Source organism: Panthera leo, chromosome A2 (assembly GCF_018350215.1).
Source record: "Panthera leo isolate Ple1 chromosome A2, P.leo_Ple1_pat1.1, whole genome shotgun sequence".
Taxonomy (NCBI): Eukaryota; Metazoa; Chordata; class Mammalia; order Carnivora; family Felidae; genus Panthera; species Panthera leo.
Genome location: NC_056680.1, coordinates 93,636,789 through 93,655,860, shown reverse-complemented (window position 1 = coordinate 93,655,860; position 19,072 = coordinate 93,636,789). Strand labels below are relative to the sequence as shown.

The 19,072-nt window shown below is 38.0% G+C and overlaps 1 protein-coding gene across 3 annotated transcripts in view; it reads right to left on the bottom strand.

The window, feature by feature from the left end:
• The window catches only part of CDK14 (cyclin dependent kinase 14), a 606,215-nt gene that overhangs the window by 113,551 nt on the left and 473,592 nt on the right, over window positions 1–19,072 (bottom strand). For all 3 annotated transcript variants that reach the window (XR_006196800.1, XM_042917477.1, XM_042917471.1), the window contains exons 13-14: window positions 9,070–9,209; window positions 2,905–3,048 (exon numbers count right to left, since the gene is read on the bottom strand). Coding sequence is in view for 2 of the 3 variants with exons in the window: in XM_042917477.1 (XP_042773411.1) it covers window positions 2,933–3,048; window positions 9,070–9,209 (256 nt within the window). In the remaining variant the exon portion in view is untranslated. The remainder of the gene's footprint in view (window positions 1–2,904; window positions 3,049–9,069; window positions 9,210–19,072) is intronic.

Sequence of the window (19,072 nt, the reverse complement as noted above, 5' to 3'; positions counted from 1 at the left end):
ATTAGCTTTTCCACTAAGGCCACTTTATGTAAATCCAGTATTATTAACTAAATAATTGAAATGGCCTTCGTATGCAAGTTTAGAGACAGTTTGGCATTGAGGTAGAGGAGGAAAATTAGGACTTAAAACACTCCCTTCTACTCAGTCCTTCAAACATTTGAAAGAAGTGATGCAATGCATTTTCCACACTGACTCTGTGCAACCCCCTGAAGAGAGGTGGCTGAAATGCTAGATTAAAGTTTTAGCCTCACTGGGCCCTCAACTTCTTTCCCACCCCTCGTCTTCCCAATCTCTCTGGGGTTTACAAAGAATCGGGGCATTTGAGGAAGATTTAACATGCCACAGCTTGCTCTAAGCAGTTAATTAATTCATCAACAACAAAATCAAAATCTAGGGAATTACATGTTTTTCTGTATGAATACTCTTATTTATGGTAGACTTTTTATTCTGTCATGTCTACAATATAGACATTAATATTCAGCTATTGGTCAGAAAAACTTCCATTGCTCAGATGTATCAGGCCAATATACTGCATTATTTGCTAAGACAGCCTCATGTAGTAAAATTAAAAACCCACAAAGGTGAGAAATTAAAATGGTTTCTTTTTCTGCTGACTGACAGAAAACTCTTAGAATCCAGCTTCTCTGCAGCTTTTTTTTAAAGTTTATTTATTTTGAGAGAGAGCTTGCATGTGAGCGAGGGAGGGGCAGAGAGAGAGAATTCCAAGCAGGCTCTGCACTGTCAGTGTAGAGCCCCAAGCAGGGCTCAAACTCAGGAACCATGAGATCGTGACTTGACCCAAAATCGAGTCAGATGCATAACCGACTGAGCCACCCAGGGGCCCCTCCCTGCAGCTTTTCAGAGAAAAGAAAACATAGATGTTTCTTCAATATAATGTTGAATGAAGCCGAGGTATTTGGATTTGGAAGAAAGCAACAAAAAGAATAAATCTGAGCTTTGAAAGTTGATGTGAAATGGAGAAAACTCATAGAGAACATATTTGTATCATTATCAAATAATTCTAGAAGAAGCAGTTCCTATAACCTTAAATCTATTTTAAAAAGATATACTGCAAAGAAAATACATTTTTGTAAGGGCTTTTGAATACTAATGATTGCAGTTCTGAGCACCTCTTTAAAAGCCTCTTTCCAATTAGTAACTTTTGAGACCTTATGGGCAATGCTTCTGTCCAGTCAGCTTGATTTATTTTTGCCAGGAGAAGCTGACCTGGAAGACCTTCTAGCAGCTTTGACTGACTAGACTCAGGTCAGAGAGATCCTAAAAGAGCAGAGAAGAAAAGACACACAGGTCTGTGACCGAAGTTCAAACTTGCTGTATGGGAAGCAGCACCAATAAAGTTCACCTTTTGTTTTGTTTTACTGAACTGGCTACTGGATTTACAAAGCCAGGGGCCCTCATGATGGTAATACAGGTTAAATGCTTTGAAAAGCATGTGCTACAAACCTAATGAATTAAAACCGGTCTCAGAACCAGGAAGTAACTCAGCTTACTCTGTGTGACCAACTGAAATTCAGAATGGGAGTACAAACACCATTGAGGGAATGAAGTTGTGCTTCTAGGTAACTTTTTATCCAGTGGGGGGAAATAACCTGAAGAATGAAGAATCTTACTCTTATGTATGTAGTAGCAAGTCTATTAGTAACATTTTCTGACTGGCATTTATACACCTTGTTTTATCTGGGGATCTTTCACCCCCAACCATTCATAAATCACCACCCTACTCCCAAGAGGTCAAAATTTGCCCCCACATTGAATGTGTGCAAAAGCTGAGTCCCCAACATAGCTCAAGGTATTGGCAAATCACCCAGAAGACAACGCAGACAGTATAATTTGTTCTCTTTGCCATGCTGGCAATTGACCCTGTTAACATATTTCATGTTAAGAGGCAGAAGGAAGACAGACTCTTGCAATGCTGTCTATCTAGATCCTTCCATTCACCATAACATTTAATTATTGAACATCCACATGAGCAAGGAGCAAATATGGGATAGCAAATTAAAAAAAGCCCTCCCCACAAAAAAGTGTGTTCTCTATTTACTTCAGTTATGTTAAACAGAAAGATATATATATATATATATATATAGGCATAAAATTAAAAAAAAAAAACCCAGACATTTCCATCTGGTAATAAAGACACAGCCTTTTCAGAATTTGCTGTCTTATACTTGTTTCTGTGAAGCATGTGTGTCTGTAACAGGCCAGCATGCTAGAGATCGCCTTGTTTGGATTATGCTTTTTCTCTGCAGAATAGTAAAGGTCAAAGAATCGAATAGGAAAAAAGAAAAGCTTCATCATGATAAGGTCTGTACTAGGGGCCATGTAGGAATCAAAAGTGAGCTAAGTGGCCCACACAGCAGCTAAGCTAAACTAGGGAGCACACATCCTTTCCAAGGGAAGCAGCCATGATTCAGTTATACATATAAAATTCTGGCAGGAATGTGAGTGCAGTATTGCCAGAGTTGCTGATTTAAAAAAAATGCCAAGAATCCAGACTCTGTAAAATCTCTCCATTTTAAAATGAAAGCAACTAATTTAAAAAATTGTGTGGGCCAAATAAAGCAAGTCTGTGACTTAGAATATCGCTCAAGGTTAACCTTTTTCTAACCTCCACAAAGAATGTGTGAGTAGTTAAAATGATTTGTTTATAATTGAAATGGTTTGTTTATGACTGCATAAATAAAATACAATTTTGGCCAGGATCTAGTAGGTACCTAAATATATGACTAACTGTACTCTCCTTAGTAGAACCTGTGATCAATGCCATAATGAACATAAGAGATTCATAAGACGTTTAGGGGAAAAAAATCAATCTGAAATATTTCATGTAAAAGATCTGTTCAATATCTATTCATTATTACTTTCCAGGAAAGTAGGTTATCTTACCTGTGCTCTCTTGAGAATGTTGTGCTCATCAGTGCTTGCTATTTGATAGACTTTTGCCATAACTATTGTTTTTCCCAAAGGCCCGCATGCTTTCTCCAGCTTCTGGCTGCAATCTTACGTTTGGGACGGTAAAAATAGAAGACACTGTGGACAGAATGAAAAGTTGCCATTTATATATTATGTTATAGATATGCTTACAAACTTTCATTTTGGAAAATGGAGACTGAGATGCAATTCTAGATGTCCTGCACAGGGAACATCGTGGTATGTGTTGGTCGCTGAAAAGTCAAGTGGTAACAGCCACAGACACATTTACACAGATTTATACACACATATGATATCACGATATCATGAAGTAATATTCATGCTCATATTTCTCTGATCTAGAAAAATTAACTTGGATTATAAACAACATATCTTGCCCTTTCTTTATGCCATTCTTTCGCTCATTCACTGGAGAAATATTTATTGAGCCCCACACTGTTCTAGGTATTTTGGAATCCTGTAGTGTATAAATCAGAATGAAAAGAAATCCCTGTTCTTACTGATTCCATTTCGGAGAGACAGATGATGAGCAACCAAACAAATATATCAGCTAGTAGTAAGTGTTATGAAGAAAAATAAAGCATGGAAAAGAAACCAGAAATGCTGAGTGGAAGAAGGTCAGTGAAGGTTTTCTTGATAAGGTACATTTGAGCAGACACTCAAGGAGGTGAGAGAGCAAGCCATGCACATATTTTGAGGATAAGCAAGCATAAACTATAGGAAGAGGAAACAACAGGAGAAGACACTAAGGAGAAAGGAAAGAAGCAGGCAAAACAGAAGGGTGCTGTAAAAATACAGGTGAAAGAACATGGTGAGTGACGTGGGGCAGGGTGATAGCAGTGAAGAAGGGAGGAATGGTGTGTGTGTGTGTGTGTGTGTGTGTGTGTGCGCGTGTGTGCGTGCATGTGTTTATTTTTTTTCTAGAGAGAGAACAGGGAAGGGGCAGAGAGAGAGAGAGAGAGAGAGAGAATCCCAAGCAGGCTCTGCACTGTCAGCACAGAGCCTGATGTGGGGCTTGAACTCATGAACTGTGAGATTATGACCTGAGACAAAATCAAGAGTCGGACGCTTAACTGACTGAGCCACCCAGGCATCCCCATCCCACCAACTTTTAAAAAATTTTATGTATGTATGTATGTATGTATGTATGTATGTATGTATTTGAGAGAGAGAGAGAGAGAGAGCGCAAGGGAGGGGCAGAGAGAAGGAATGGTGTGTTCTAGCACCAACATGGTCTGTGGAAGGATTGGGTCGGAGTGTGACAAAAGAGGAGCCATCAAGGACAACTTTCACCAGTTGGAAGAATGATGTTGCCATTTATTGACAAGGGGAAACATATGGGAGGAGCAGGTCTGGGGGAAAAGATCAGGAGTTCAATTTTGGTAGTATTCAATTTGAGATGCCTACTAGAGGGCCACATGTACATGTTGAGTAGTTGCTCGAATATGCAAGTCTGGAGCCAAGAAAGGTGGGACTGGAGATAGAAATCTGGAAGCTGTCAGTGTGTAGATGATACTTAAATCATGAGACCGAATGAGATCATGTAGGCTCTAGGGAGTGTATGCAGATAGAAAGATCTGAGGATTATGCTCCAGGGCACTCTAAAAGTGAGAGGTCTGGCAGATGAGAACTCCACAAAGAAGTCTGAAAGGGACAGTTTAGGGAGGCAAAAGGAAAGCCATGAAAGAGTCCTGTCCTGGAATCCAAGTGAAGGAAATGTTACTAGGAAGGGATAGTAGACAGTTGTGTTGAATTCTGTTGATGGACTGAGATGAGGGCTGGGAAAAGACCAGGACGGAGACTTTGAGAACATCAGTTCCACAGTGTTGGGCACCAAAGCCTAGTTCAGAAGGATTCACAAGAGGGGCGCCTGGGTGGCTCAGTTGGTTAAAGTGCCCAACTCTTCATTTCAGCTCAGGTCATGATCTCACAGTTCATGAGAACGAGCCCCATGACAGACTCTTAGCTGACAGTGCAGAGCCTGCTTGGGATTTCTCTCTCCCTCTCTCTATCCCTCTTCTACCTACTCTCTCTCTCCCAAAATAAATAAACTTAAAAAAAAAAAAAAGGATTCACAAGAGAATGGAAGTCTAGGAACTGGAAACAGGAAATACATTTGAACTGGGTATGTTTGTTTTATTTTTTTAATTTTTACTTATATTTATACATTTTAATTCCTATTTATTTACCTACTTTTAAGAAGACAGTGTGGAGCTACATTAATGGCATAATGTTGTTTTAGGATAATACATAGGAATGAGTAGGAAAACTTATAAACCTTAGAGCTGGAAAGGTCCTTAGGGACCACTGGGTCTCTAAATAAGAAATCAGAAATCCACAGAGACCAAGGCATTTGCCCAAAGTTGCCCAGCTAGTTACCACGTGAAGCTGAAGCTAGAACCCAGGTGGTCTGATTCCCAGTTCAGTGCTCTTCTTGCTGCATCAATTTGTTGGCCTTCTTTTACTGCAGATCTGAGTTTTGTGAATTAGCAAATGAATGTAATAAAATCAAGGACTCTCTGCTATGAAGTGTATTTTGTTCATTTACTTTGACAAGGGTAGTTCAGCTTCAATAATTTATGTAACTTGATAGTATACACAGGAGAATGCCCTGTGGTGTATTTGGGAAAAGTAATGAATTTCTTCTAAATCAGCCCTCCGTTTACTTCCCTGCAATTAAATTTCTGTGAAGAAGTGGGGCAAGGCTGTTGGGGTTTCAGGACAGAGGGAGAATGACAGGGTGCCACCGAATTAGCCAGCTTTAACTACCAGATCCCCAGGTGTCACTATTCTTGCTCGATAAATTTATAATTCCCCCTTTGGTGGCACACTAACACATTACTTCTAAGTTCTGGTATTATGTAAACTGGTGAGATTTTTAAGCGACAGCACAAGAAAGAAAGATATTATATTGTTAAATGTTCTTCCAAAGCAAATAAGTGTCTGACATAAGCATACAACTTACTTTTTATATTAATCCATGGAACAACTGCATGTTTTGTGTAACCAAGATTCTATAACACTTGATACTCTTCTCGCAGAGTCTGATATAATAAAGTAGGCCAAGAAGGCTCTTTTAATTTATTTTTGTTCCATTTTCTCCTTTTAACCTGGCTTTGCTTCTGCTTGCATAAGTATTTTCCTTTTGTGGACATTCTTTAAAAAAAATGCTATAAACTATCTTTAAGAATGTAGGCATTGTGGACTGAATTGTGTTCCTCCCAAATTCGTATGTTGAAGCCTTCATCCCCAATGTGATGGTATTTGGAGATGGGGTCTTTTGGGTGATAATTTGGGTTAGATGAGGTCGTGAGGGTGAGGCCCACATGATGACATTTGCGGCTTTGTAAGAAGAGGGAGAGAGAGAGACAGAGATCGATCTCTCTGCCATGTGAGGATATAGCAAGATGGCTTTCTGCAAGCCTGGAAGAGGCTTTGCCAGAAACAAAATATGCCAGCACCTTAATTGTGGACATCCCAGTCTCCAGAACTATGAGAAATAAATGTTAATTGTTTAAGCCCCCACAGTCTAGGTATATTTTGTTATAGCAGCCTGAGCGGACCAATACAGGGAGGTTCCTGGAATTGATGAACCTAAACCAGTACTTGGTTGCTTAATACAATCCATTCATTGGTTCTGCAACACTTCTTCCCAGGTGGACCTCCTTCCAAATCCCCTTGAAAAGGAAGCACATGAGGGTAACGCCCTTGCTGCTGCCATTTGCCAGGTGGTGAACTTTTAGAAGACTCAATACCAATGTGAAATTTAATTTGAATAATTTCTAAATATAGTCTGCAGAATATTAACCTAGATAACAGAGTCCCCGAAAGCAGTCATTTCACCTTGGTTCCCGAAGTTTCCAAAGCCTAGGAATTTTGTTTTGTAAACATGTTTACAAGGACCACCATGTTGTTCTAAATGGAAATGGCTATAGTATTTAATACTGGGATTGTCCTTTCTTGCGACTGGATTTATGCTTCATAATGATTATCTACTAGACACAGAAATAGCATTTCTGTGACTCAAAATTGTTACCGGAGGCATTTAGCAGAATCTTGCTTTAAAAATATAATGATTTTTCATCTTTATTCTCCCCCCTTCAAAAGGTTTCACTGCTCCTGATGTTTAACGTTATGCAAAGACGTGTTTCTGCCAATGAATATCGCCTTATGGTTATGCTTCTGCAAATAGCCTGCTGTGAGCTGATAAAGGGATTAATGCAGCCAAAATTCTTAATCTGTGAAATTACAAATTAAATTCTCATATTAAAAATACCACCCTGAGGTATTTTTTGTGGTTTTAATTCCCCTCTGGTGTTCTGCATACATTGTGCTTGTTAATGACGAGGACAAGGCTGTCTCCGGTGGCAGCCTGCTGCCGAGTGATAATGTGCAGGCATTTACTTACTGATAGAAACTGGATTTAACCACTGGCTGATAAACTAAGTGGCAAGTGGGTAATAAGTCCATATTAACAGAAAAGTACCACTACAGAATTCAGAATTCATAGACCATCAAAATCCTGGCTTAAACTCAATCATCGAGTCAGATGGGATTGAGATGTCACCAAGGAGGAGTGATATTAAGTTACAAGTTATACTAAATAGGAAAACAAACCATATGTTTGAATTTGATGAGCCAAAAACTAATGGGCCCATTTATATCTCTTTTTCTCAGTAGGAAGATGGATCACTAACTCATTATTTTTCCATAGAAATTTTATCTTTAATTAAAAAAAAAAAAGGGAATAGCTAGCATAATGGTCAGTGGGTAGAGTTTTAGAAAGAAAGTAGGGCAGAGTATAGAATAAATATGGGTTGGGAATATATAAAATGTTAAGGAAGACTTACTAAGCATAAGGGGAAGTAGTGGATTAATATATCTATAGACAGTTTAGGGTAAAAAAAAAAGAAATTCAAATTAAATGTGGGATATCAAAAATGATTTAGGGTAGAAATACCCAGAGGAGTTGTTACTTGGGATTTAGCTGCAAAATAAAGGGTGATGTTGTCAAGGAGAATCTAATACTACAATGGGAGAAAAAGTTTAAAGTCTTGGAGATTAAATAACTTTATGTTATGTACCCATAAATAACTTTATGTTATGTATGGTAAGTATGTACCCAAGGATTAATAAATATATTATAAATATCTATGCATACATGCAGTATATTAATTTTTAAGGCAGTCAGAAAAGAGTATGGGAAGGAATATGTAGAATTGGCATTTGGAAAAGAACGCATCGCCATTGAACAAAAATGTTCTTACTGCAATAGTGTTTCGCAAAATTTCACAAGAATTCTGTTTCACACTTTAGAAGAAAGATGAGATCCTCCCAGCAATAAATCTCCCAAATATTTAAAATGTAATTGAAAAAGGCTGTGTAAATATGAACACTTTTGTAAAAACAAAACAAAAACCCACCCAGGAATGTGTTTTGTTTTAAAAAGATCCAGAGAGAAGCTGTCTGTATGAATACCAAAAGCATTTGTAGTTAAAATGAATTACAAGTCTTCGGTTCCTACATGTCAATTCAGTGCATTAGCCAATTGCCAACTCTTTGTCAGCTCACTGCATAGCAGCCCTTTTTACCGTTATTGTTACAACCAAGATGGTCTCTGAGAATCAAACAAAAATGAATCATTTCTCCTCTGTGTACTGCAGCCAGTTAAAAAGTACTCCATGCATGAAGCACTAAATATGTAAATCATATTTTCCTTTTCCTTTATGACTGCTCAGATCATTCTTTTGGACACATACATAATCAAATACAAAGACATGCAGTTGCAGACTGCAGAGCAGAGATAGCAAAAAAAGGAATCCATTTTCTTCCTCTGTCTGGTAAGCTAGGAATTGAATGGCAGGATTCCACTAAATATATACACACATGACTCCCTTTCCCTCATTCTCTCTCTCTCTCTCAATCTCTCACTAGCTCTCCCCCAACCCCTGCATATAAATACATACACACACATATATGTGTACATATAATGAGTATGCAAACATACATAATCTTGCATATGCACACATAAAAACATGAATCCTTCTATAAATATGTTACACATAGATGCTACAATGATACGGCTTCTTTGATTGGATGTTTCAGATTTGTCATACTCACTATCGGTCAGTTCCCATAGCCGTGGGGGCAGGTCACTAAAATACTCGTGGCTCAAGGCAGCCTGTGCTGATAGTCTGTTCTTTGGGGAACACTGTAGGAGCTTGGAGGCCAGATCCTCTGCATAATTCACATAGCTGAGCCTGAAAACACAAGCAAAAAAGAGAGAAATCAGACCAAACAAGAAAATCCACTAAATAAGACACAAAGTTCACCTAATTGTTTTTGGAACTTATTTATTCCTGGCCAAAAAGCAAGTTAAATTATCTGCTGAAAATAAAAAGAAGCAGAATTCATGTTGGTTCTCAGAGTATCTGTTAATTTAAACTAGCTTTTACTCTCGATATCTCCGTTTCATTGATTTAAAACATTTCTAGTATAAGTAAAGGGTTGATACTTTCAGGATAGAACAAGGTGCCGAGATAGAAAATTTCAGGAGATAATTTATCAAAGAGTTACCAGAATTTGTTCACAGAATCTACCTATTGCATACACATCTGGATACATTTATAGGAAAGTTAATACAAAATAATTAGGAGAATTAAAATAAAACTATTCAGTTCTCTAGTTACTAAAGTTACTTTTCCTCCAAGAATTTACATTTTCTTACATTGAATATAAAATTATTGGCATAAGTACCCTGTCAAATATCAACAATCATAATATTAACATGAAGTTAACAAAGGGAATATGTATAACCCACATGGGGCTGAATTAATTCAAGATGATCATTAAAACAATGGTAGATAGAAACTATGTGTCTTAAGATTACCAAAAAAGCAGAGAAGTCAAATCTCCCATGTGGTACAACTTCCAAATGCATACCAGATCACACAGTCCAGCCCAGCCTTGGTTTTCGTGGAATCTCTATTTCACAACTCAGCACAATCAAGCTCAGATAATTAACATAAAAATGATAATAGAAGTATTCCTGATAATGGCTGACATTGATGGATAGTTGAACACGTGTCAAGCACCTTCATAGGCACTTTCCACACACCCTTGTATTTATTTAGTTGACCAAGGGAACTCTGTTTCCATCTAATGGCAGTGCAAGTGGATTACTCAATTAGCACGTTGAGTGGATTTAAACCCATCTACAATTACTTGACTCTAAAGTGGTTTGCATTTGTTTCAGAAAATTTCTAAAGGCAACCCGTGGATTCCTGAGTGTCTGCTGTAACAAGGTGCAATAAAGGACACCGGCTCTCAGAAAGAGCCAGAAAGTGTGAGGGCAAGTTGCATCTGCTGGTGAGTATTTTTTCAAAAGTCTTGAAGCTACTAAGCACATGGTCAATGAACTTTCTTCAATAACCAACAATTCTCCCCCTTCTTGTACTCAAGCTGCTCTTCAGCATTGATTTAAAATTGTTATAGGGGAGGGAAGGATTGAAAGTGAGGAAGAGGAAAGGAGGTAATGAATTCGGGGAGCAAAAGAAGCAGGGAAAGAGCAAAGAAAAATACTACTCAGAGGACCCCCCCTAAGAGGCCTCTCTAAGTCTTCATAAATGAAGGTCTTACAGATGGGTTCAGTATTTGCTGTAGTGGCTGTTTAAAAAACAACTTATCAGTGGATTGGTTTTAAATGTCTCAGCCTGGAAAAGACAAATTTGTCCACAGGAAAAGGAAGCATTCTCTAAATTCTCTACAGTTTGTTTTTTTTCTCCTTTCCTTTAAGAGGGGCCACAGCCATCCATATTATTGCTTCCTCTTCCTAAGATTTTCATTATTATAAACTTTATTAACATCTTTTAAAATACCAAAGGCAAAGTTTGAGATTAGGTAAAGTTCATGGTAAAAGCTGCACTTATATTGAATGTACATTTTATATATAATCATGGTGAACATGATCATTGGTATCAATTTTACATAGCTTTGATGAAACAGAACAACAGTGCCAGACTGAGACTAGATTTGAGTTTTGGAGCTTAATTCTGTTACAAGAGTGATGAACCACCTTATGTCTACAGTCCTTCCAGCTCCAATATGCAATGAATCACAATCTGTATAACTGTCGATTACATTCAGACTTAGTGCATATAATACCTAAATATAAAGAATTAACTGATATAAGACAATTCCATTTCGCCTTCCCCAAATGGACTAATGTCAAACCTTAAGGTTGATGAGATAATCAAATGCTTATTTGTGATATGCAGGCTATATACAAATATTTAAATTATCACAAAATTATTTTAATTTAGAATGCTTGCTATTTCCTCATTTGCATTTCAAGAACCACTTTTATTCCAACTCTCCACACTTTCAACATCACCGTCTGTCATTTCGTGAACCACTTTCTGAGTCCATCCAAGTTGTTTGAGATATGACACTTCCAGGATACCTTATTTGGACATCTTCTCCCAAGCCATAAGTGCACGTTATCAGAATGCCAGAACGATTTGGTTGTCTTCACTTTCTATTTAAAAATCTTCCCTTGTAATTCCATTAAATTTTGTTTTATATATTCTAGAGCTGGGTAATTTAATGTGTAATATTTAGCACTTTTATCTTTCCCTGGTAAATTTAGTCTTTAATCTCTCTGTAGTGAACTTCTTTATTTTCAGTAAAGCTTTTGGACTAACGTTCATTTTTTTTTCTTATATTCATTTAATGACCTCAGCTTTTGTTTAGTACTTGCCTGGTGTAACTTTGTCATTTTCTTACTTTTAATGTTTCCTATCCATAATTTTAAGATACCTCTTTCACAAATAGTATATAGCTGGATTTAATATTTATCCAAGGAGAAAATTTAGTCCATTTACAGTTTGTGATTACTGACATATTTGGAATTACTACTAACATCTTAATACTGCATTCTATTTTATTCTTATGTTTTTTTTCTCTTTTCCTGCCTTCTTTTAAATTGAATTTTAAAACTGAAGATCTCCATCCTCTATTTTAGAAGTTACACATTCTATTTCTATCTGTTTAATGATTACTCTTAGCTTTTTCTTTCTTTCTTCTTTCTCATTTCAGTATTTATTTAGATGTTTAAACTCTTGCACTAAGTTTTTACAAGCTGATGGACACTGACATATTGTTTTTTGTAACTGTAATTATACATTCCAGACATTATAAATATATGATTAAACATTAATATCCAGCACCAATTGTCTTACCAATTACATAAGACAAGTTGTCAAGTATACAAATATTGTTACACAGATCAACAGGAAAATAAAATATTAGACATCTACTCAATTCATTAGCAGAAACTAAATTCTCTTTTTACAAGATTGGGAGAGAAGGCAAAAGTTCACACTTTTAACAACAGAAGTTGGCAAGCAACTTCCAATAAAAATAGGAAAAAATTACAGAATTTTCAGAAATTTTATGATTAAGAATTATTTGAGCTACAAGAACAAAGCACGTTTACTTTAAAAACAAGTATTTACTAAAAGGCATATTCAATATGTCCTACACAAGACAAGCATTACTTTTTACTAAAAGCACTTAACAGCTCACTCTCACCCTTTCCACCCTCTCTTTTAACTTGCATCCCAAAGTGCAAACATTCAATTAACTTTAAGACGTTTCTGTCTGGAGACGTTAAAGATATGTGCTTCTGTTACAATGTGGACTTTATGTGAACTTTTCAACCAGAGGTTTGTGATTTTCAAAATGGAGGTTTTCATAATAACACAAAATGAGATTTATAGAAAGATGTTAAAAAATCATTATAAGACTTGGTTAAAAGCCAACAAAATCAGTGGTTACACAACCTGATGAATACCATTTTAAATGTGAGAGACATAAACATAAAGTAGCAGGCAAATAGCCATATGGGCCCTACCGTCAATGTGTGAAATGACTGAAGGGATAAACCACAGAAGATCTAGATTGTTTTCCGGAGTTCTTGAATTTTAATTTTGTAGATATTAATAACATTCAAGTATCGTGGCTGGGTATTTTGGCACCCAATCTCTTAAAATTTTTTATATATTGATAAGATTCTGGCATGTGAATAGATGTGAAGAAGACTTAGAACTCAAACTGCACGCTTTCAGGAAAGGTCAACTGATAAAAACTGATAAGCATGTTTTAAATGCTGAACAGCAAGAATCCTTTGCTAAGTTTCCAAACAGGCCGATGATAATCCAAACACAGAGGCTGCAATTCTGCCAAGCTTGAAGCCTGATAAAACTGCTTATCAATACTCCTATGAAAGCTTCATTAGATTTACCATTCACCAAGCTTATGTGTTGGCTAATAATGTATGATAAACTGGGTCCTGTCTTAAGCTCCATTTCCAAGGCAATACCATCAGTAGACCAGTTTTATTGACTGTAGCCACAGTTTTTATGACTACTGGTATCTATGAAGTACAGCTGGATTTTAGGACAAAAAGTTGCTTGCTTTTAAAAGCTCTAATTTGTCTAATAAACTTTGCTGCACCTTTATATTTCATGCCACCTTCAATTAGTGCTAGGACAACCAGATTGGAGCTCTCCCAAGACCCCCAACATGATGACAGTGACACAACAGCCAGGTTCTTCAAGAAACGACATTTTTATGAAACCTAACAAGTCCTCAACAGCCTGTCTGGATGGTAGTGCACCACCCCCAGATAGTCAGTCCAGAACCCGGATGCCTTCTTTCTCCACAAGAGCAGTGTGGTCAGGTTGCTTCACATATCCTTACTATGTGGTAATGCCAGACTTTTTAAGTTTCTCTGTAAATTTGTTTAGGGTCACACTGCTTAGACTGTCCAGTGTATGACTTCACAAGAGTTGGTCAGTTCATCTGAGCCACATGTAGTTAAAAAACACTCAACCGGATTATGAGAAATTAAAAAAAAAAAAAGAATATAGAATATAGAAGTGATGTAAAGAAACTGTAGTCTACTTCAATATACTAACTATACTTGGAACTCTCTGTGCTTTGAGTGAGAAGTTGGGAGTAATGGGAAATGAAATGAACCCCCAAGCAAGCAGCAGCAATTTTTTAATCCAGTAATGAGGCAAGAGAAAGGAAGTTCCCCCAGGTTTAGCCCATCTAGGTCAGAAAGCTTGTAAAATGCTTTCCTGATTTTAAACCCACCCTCCTGTGTCCTAGTTAACTCGTCTCATGGAGCTTCTTGGTGGAACAGTAATGAATTTCTATAGTTCACTTGTATGTACAGAGGTTGTGCTGTGTTCTTAACAGGTCTCCACTGCCCTTCAGAACTTAATAAATATGTGACCAAGAGCACCACAGAGCTGCCCAATCTGCAGTCAGGGGTGTCCTCTTTTGGGGTCAGTTGGTTTTGTTTTGTTTTTGTTTTTTACCATCAAGGATCTCAGAAGAACCTTCCACACTTTACACCTTCACCCTCAGTTCTAGTGGGCAGCTCCTTAACTTTCGAACATTTCTCTTTAACTGCTTAACGTTTAAACCGTAGCTTCACCTTCCTGCTGAATGATACAAGAACATGGGAACACCTCACTTCTTGTGATACTAGTCCCATGTTTTATGTGGGATTGTCTCATATGTTATTCCTATTTTCTGTGATTTTCAAAAACACCCATATTAAATGCCGCTATTGTTATTATTACTTAGATTTACTGATGTTTATAACTTATTTAATCACCTTTCTTTTCATGTTTCATATGTTCCTTCTCTTCCTTAGTTTTTTTGTATCTGAAATACACATGTCAGAAGTTCTTTCCACGATGAAAGAACTTAGTGGCAAATTCTCTCCGTTTTGTTTTCATACAGGATAATAGTTTCGCTGCAGATATAACTGCAGGTTCAAAGCCTTTCCCCCTAACTCTGAAGATATTATTTCACTGGCTTCTGTTGTTGCCACTGCCAGCTCTTATCTTCCTCCTTTTAGGATTGCAGTGTAAGGTGTTCTTTTGATTTCACCTGCTTGGTATTCAGTGTTTCCTGAATATGAGGCTTCATGTCTTTCAACAATCCTGGAAAAAATCTCAGTCATTACTTTTCTTTTTTTTTTTCTTTAATTTTTTTTAACGTTTATTTATTTTTGAGACAGAGACAGAGCATGAATGGGGGAGGGTCAGAGAGAGAGGGAGACACAGAATCTGAAACAGGCTCCAGGCTCTGAGCTGTCAGCAGAGAGCCTGACGCGGGGCTTGAACTCATGAACTGCGAGATCATGACCTGAGCCGAAGTCGGATGCTTAACCAACTGAGCCACCCAGGCGCCCCGTTAGTCATTACGTTTCAAATATTGCTTATCCCCATTCTCTCCCTTCTCTCATTTTGTAACCACAACGTAATGCCATCTTCCAAAATTTTCTGTGCCTTTACTTGTTCTTTCATATTTTCCTTCTGTCCCTCCCTGTGCTCTCCATTCTGAGCAATTACTTCAGAGCTATCTTCCAGTTCAACTAATTCTCTAATAAGCTGCATCTAATAGGCTGTTTTCCTTGTTCATTTTGTTTTTAGAAGTTCTTTTTAAGTCTTTGACAAATATGTGTGTCCAGTTTTGATGACTTCTTGCTCAAGTTTTATATTTGATCTTTTCTTTCTTTATAGCATTTTAAATATAGCTATGCTCTATGTCTCATAATTTCCAATATCTGAGGTTCTGGGTGAGATGGCCAATTTTGTTGCTTTTGCTACTGACCCTCACTCACAATGACTTTTTCTCAGATGTTTTATAATTCTGGATTGTGAGCTCATGCTTCGCTAATGTTAATCTGTGGGAATCCTGAGGGGACTGGGTTGAGAATATCTTTCTCCATAGGGATTTTCTTTTGCTTCTGCCAAGAGCCCTGAGGCTCTCTTAACACTTAGGCACTCCAAGTTCTTTCTGTTGGCTTCTGCGACCATGTGAGTTCTGTAAATTTAAATCTAAAATTCTAGAATTTTCAGGGGACTTTTTCATCCCCATCAGAGCCAAGGCCAACACAGTTGTCCTTGCCAGTCTCTCAGCTGGAAGCAGATGTTTTTCAGCCAGCCCATTACTGAGGTTGAAGTGTTTTGAGTGTCTTGACTATGTGGGGAATCTGGATTCCTATGCTGTGCCTTTCTCAGGCCCAAAGCTTTGTTTCCTGACCCCGAAATGGTTCCGCATTCCTGTGTTAACAATATCTCCAGGGTAGCCGCAACTTTAATACTTACTTATCACTCTGGTTTCTTCATTCTTGATGCCTGGAGATTTCACTTAATGTTATGTTAGTTCAGCTATACATATGCATTTGAAAGCATGTGCTTGTTGTATCTTCTCCAGCATTTTAGGCCAATTTTTTGTGCTAGTAGGAGAGACTTGTCTCTGCCATAAGCATTCATTTATAATCTTTTCAATCTAATTAGTTACTATAAAATCATCTATACTTGTAATGTTTAGGACTTTCTCTCTGGAATCACCGTATCAGTGTTGTTTCCCTACTTAAAAACAAACAAACAAACAAAACAACAATTACTTCTTTTACATCACTTCTATGAAGCCTCAAAATCAGCTAACTGAAGTTGTTTCAGGCGAATGTTCTTTCACCACTCAACTTTATATGTCAGTCTCAAATGCACTGCCTAAATGAAAGAAGCCAAAGGCTACATACATACTCAATAATTCCACTTATATGACATTCTGGAAAAGGCAAAATTATAGAAATTAAAGAGTGGTTGTCAGAAGCTGGGTGTGGGAAGGGTTAACAAAGGGCACAAGAGAATTTTTTCAGATGGTTCTACATCTTGATTATGAAGGATGGACATCAGGCCATCTAGAGATGTGAGATGGTAGGATCAGGGGAACTCACCAAGGAAATTCAGCAGAGGGAACAGTGCAGAGAGATGAGTTTTTGCAGATTGTCACCAGGAACATTCAACCCTTAGGGGTGGACAGCTGACTCTTGTGAGTGGCTGACATCAGGACTTCCATGTCTCGGCAGGGGGCGGTGTGCAATGGCTCAGGGGATGTCCTGACAAATGGGGAGGTGCTCCTGCCAGTGGTGAGGCCTTCCCACTGACTTCAGTGCTTGATCCCACGTCACCAAGCGGGGACCAGCCTCTGGCTGTCAGACTGTGCCTATCAGCTGGGAGGGTGGATTCAGGGAGCTCCATGTTCATGAAGGGTCACATAAACATGGTAGGGTATGCGGGACAGAGGAATTTCGTGTTCATTCCATATTCATTTTTTAAAAAGTAAAAGATGTTTTTTGTTTGTGGAAACTCTCTGAAAAACCTAAGGAATTTTAAAATTATAAATCTAGATGACAATGAAAAGAAACAATCTCTACTGAATTCAGAATGTGTGTGGAGAGCACCTTATGAGTAAGTTTCAAACAAATGCTTTTAGTATAGTTGAAAATAATGGTATGTTGCTATTCTAATCATAATGAATATATTTCACTTTCCTAGTTCTTATCCATACCCACACAACACACACACACACACACACACACACACACACACACACACACACACTTTACTTGCATTAAAAAGAAAGATATGAAAGAAGGTGACATGAAGAGTAAATGACTGCCTCAGACCAGGGGTATGGAGCAGGATGTTTCCTTTATTCCATGTGCTGGTCAGTTTCTGTACCTCCAGAATGAGGAAGATGGAACACATGGTCTTTGAAGGCTGTCTAGCTCTAAGGTTATATGCCCTCTAATCTAGGAAGAACCTCATTGTGAGCTAGACGCAGGGAGGGTTAGCACAGCCACACTTGCCTGCTATCACGAACCTACCAGAATGTCCCCCCTTGTCACCAGTGAGATGATCTAACGTGCCTCTCTTCACTCAACCTGTCAACTAACTGCCTTGAAAGCTCACCTAAGTTTCTAAGTCATCCTGAAAACAAAGAGCAAAGTGAATCCAAGTGTTTTGCCAGATTAAAGGAGACTGATAAAGTGGAGAAGACAGAAATGAAGGTGAAGGATGAATATGATGGGGCAGAAAAGAGACAGAGTGGAGCTATGGTGAGGCAGCAAGGGCTACTTCCTATAAGGCATGCTTCCCAGTGTAGCCTGGGAATAGGACATCTGCTGAATGACTGAGTGTTTATGTGAGGACACAGTATATCGACTATTACACTTATAGAAACTTTACTTTACCTGAGAAACATGCATATAAAAAGCAATCAGTTTTGAGCAAAAACATCTTAAGGTCAAGTCCCAGTCCTTAAGGTACATCTTCAAAGTGTACATCTCTTAGGGGTGCCTGGGTGGCTCAGTCAGTTAAGTGTCTGACTTTGGCTCAGGTCATGATCTTGCAGTTCATGAGTTTGAGTCCTGTGTCAGGCTCTGTGCTGACAGCTCAGAGCCTGGAGCCTGCTTCAGATTGTGTCTCCCTCTCTCTCTTTCCTTCAATTTTCTCTCTCTCCCTTTCTTTCTTTCCTCTTTTTCTTTCTTTCAGTGAGAAGGAAATTGGTTCTTGTCTTTTTAAAGGTACATCAAACTAGCAGAACAAGTTTTTTTTGGTTGTTTTTTTGTTGTTGTTTTTTTTTTTTTTTTTTACACTGTAATTTGAAGACACTTCCTCTAAAATTAATGATACATCTGTTTTTGGAACAACTAAGACAAGTCACATTTTGTCACCTTCCAAATATCTCTATAAAAATCTTCACCGGGATTTATTAATATTTTAGCTAATGAAAACTAGACATAAAAAGTAGAGATGTAATAGGTTCCATCTATTTAGAGCATTCAAGGAGATACTACCTTCTATATAACAGTTGAAGAGGAAGTAAAAGGGAACAAAAATTTCTAGACTATTCCTTCCTGCATTCTATGATGGCACAGAACTACATACACTGTGGGACTGTATGTGGAGCATTCTATGTGCTTGGTCTCACAGGAAATAGAGCAACCCGAGTGAGATGCTGAAGGTCTCTATATTCACACTTGACTCACTCACTGTCACACTCTTCACAGAGCAAAGCTGGGGCCCTGGGTCCTTTCATTTGACAGTACACATACTGTCACTGTGGCAAAGCTGCCAACGTGGGCATTGGCCACTGGATTATACAGCAATTAATCTCTTGCAAATGATTTGTGAAGAAGCCCACCCACCCATAAAGGCAGGCTGTTTCCTCAACTGTACTGACCAGGACT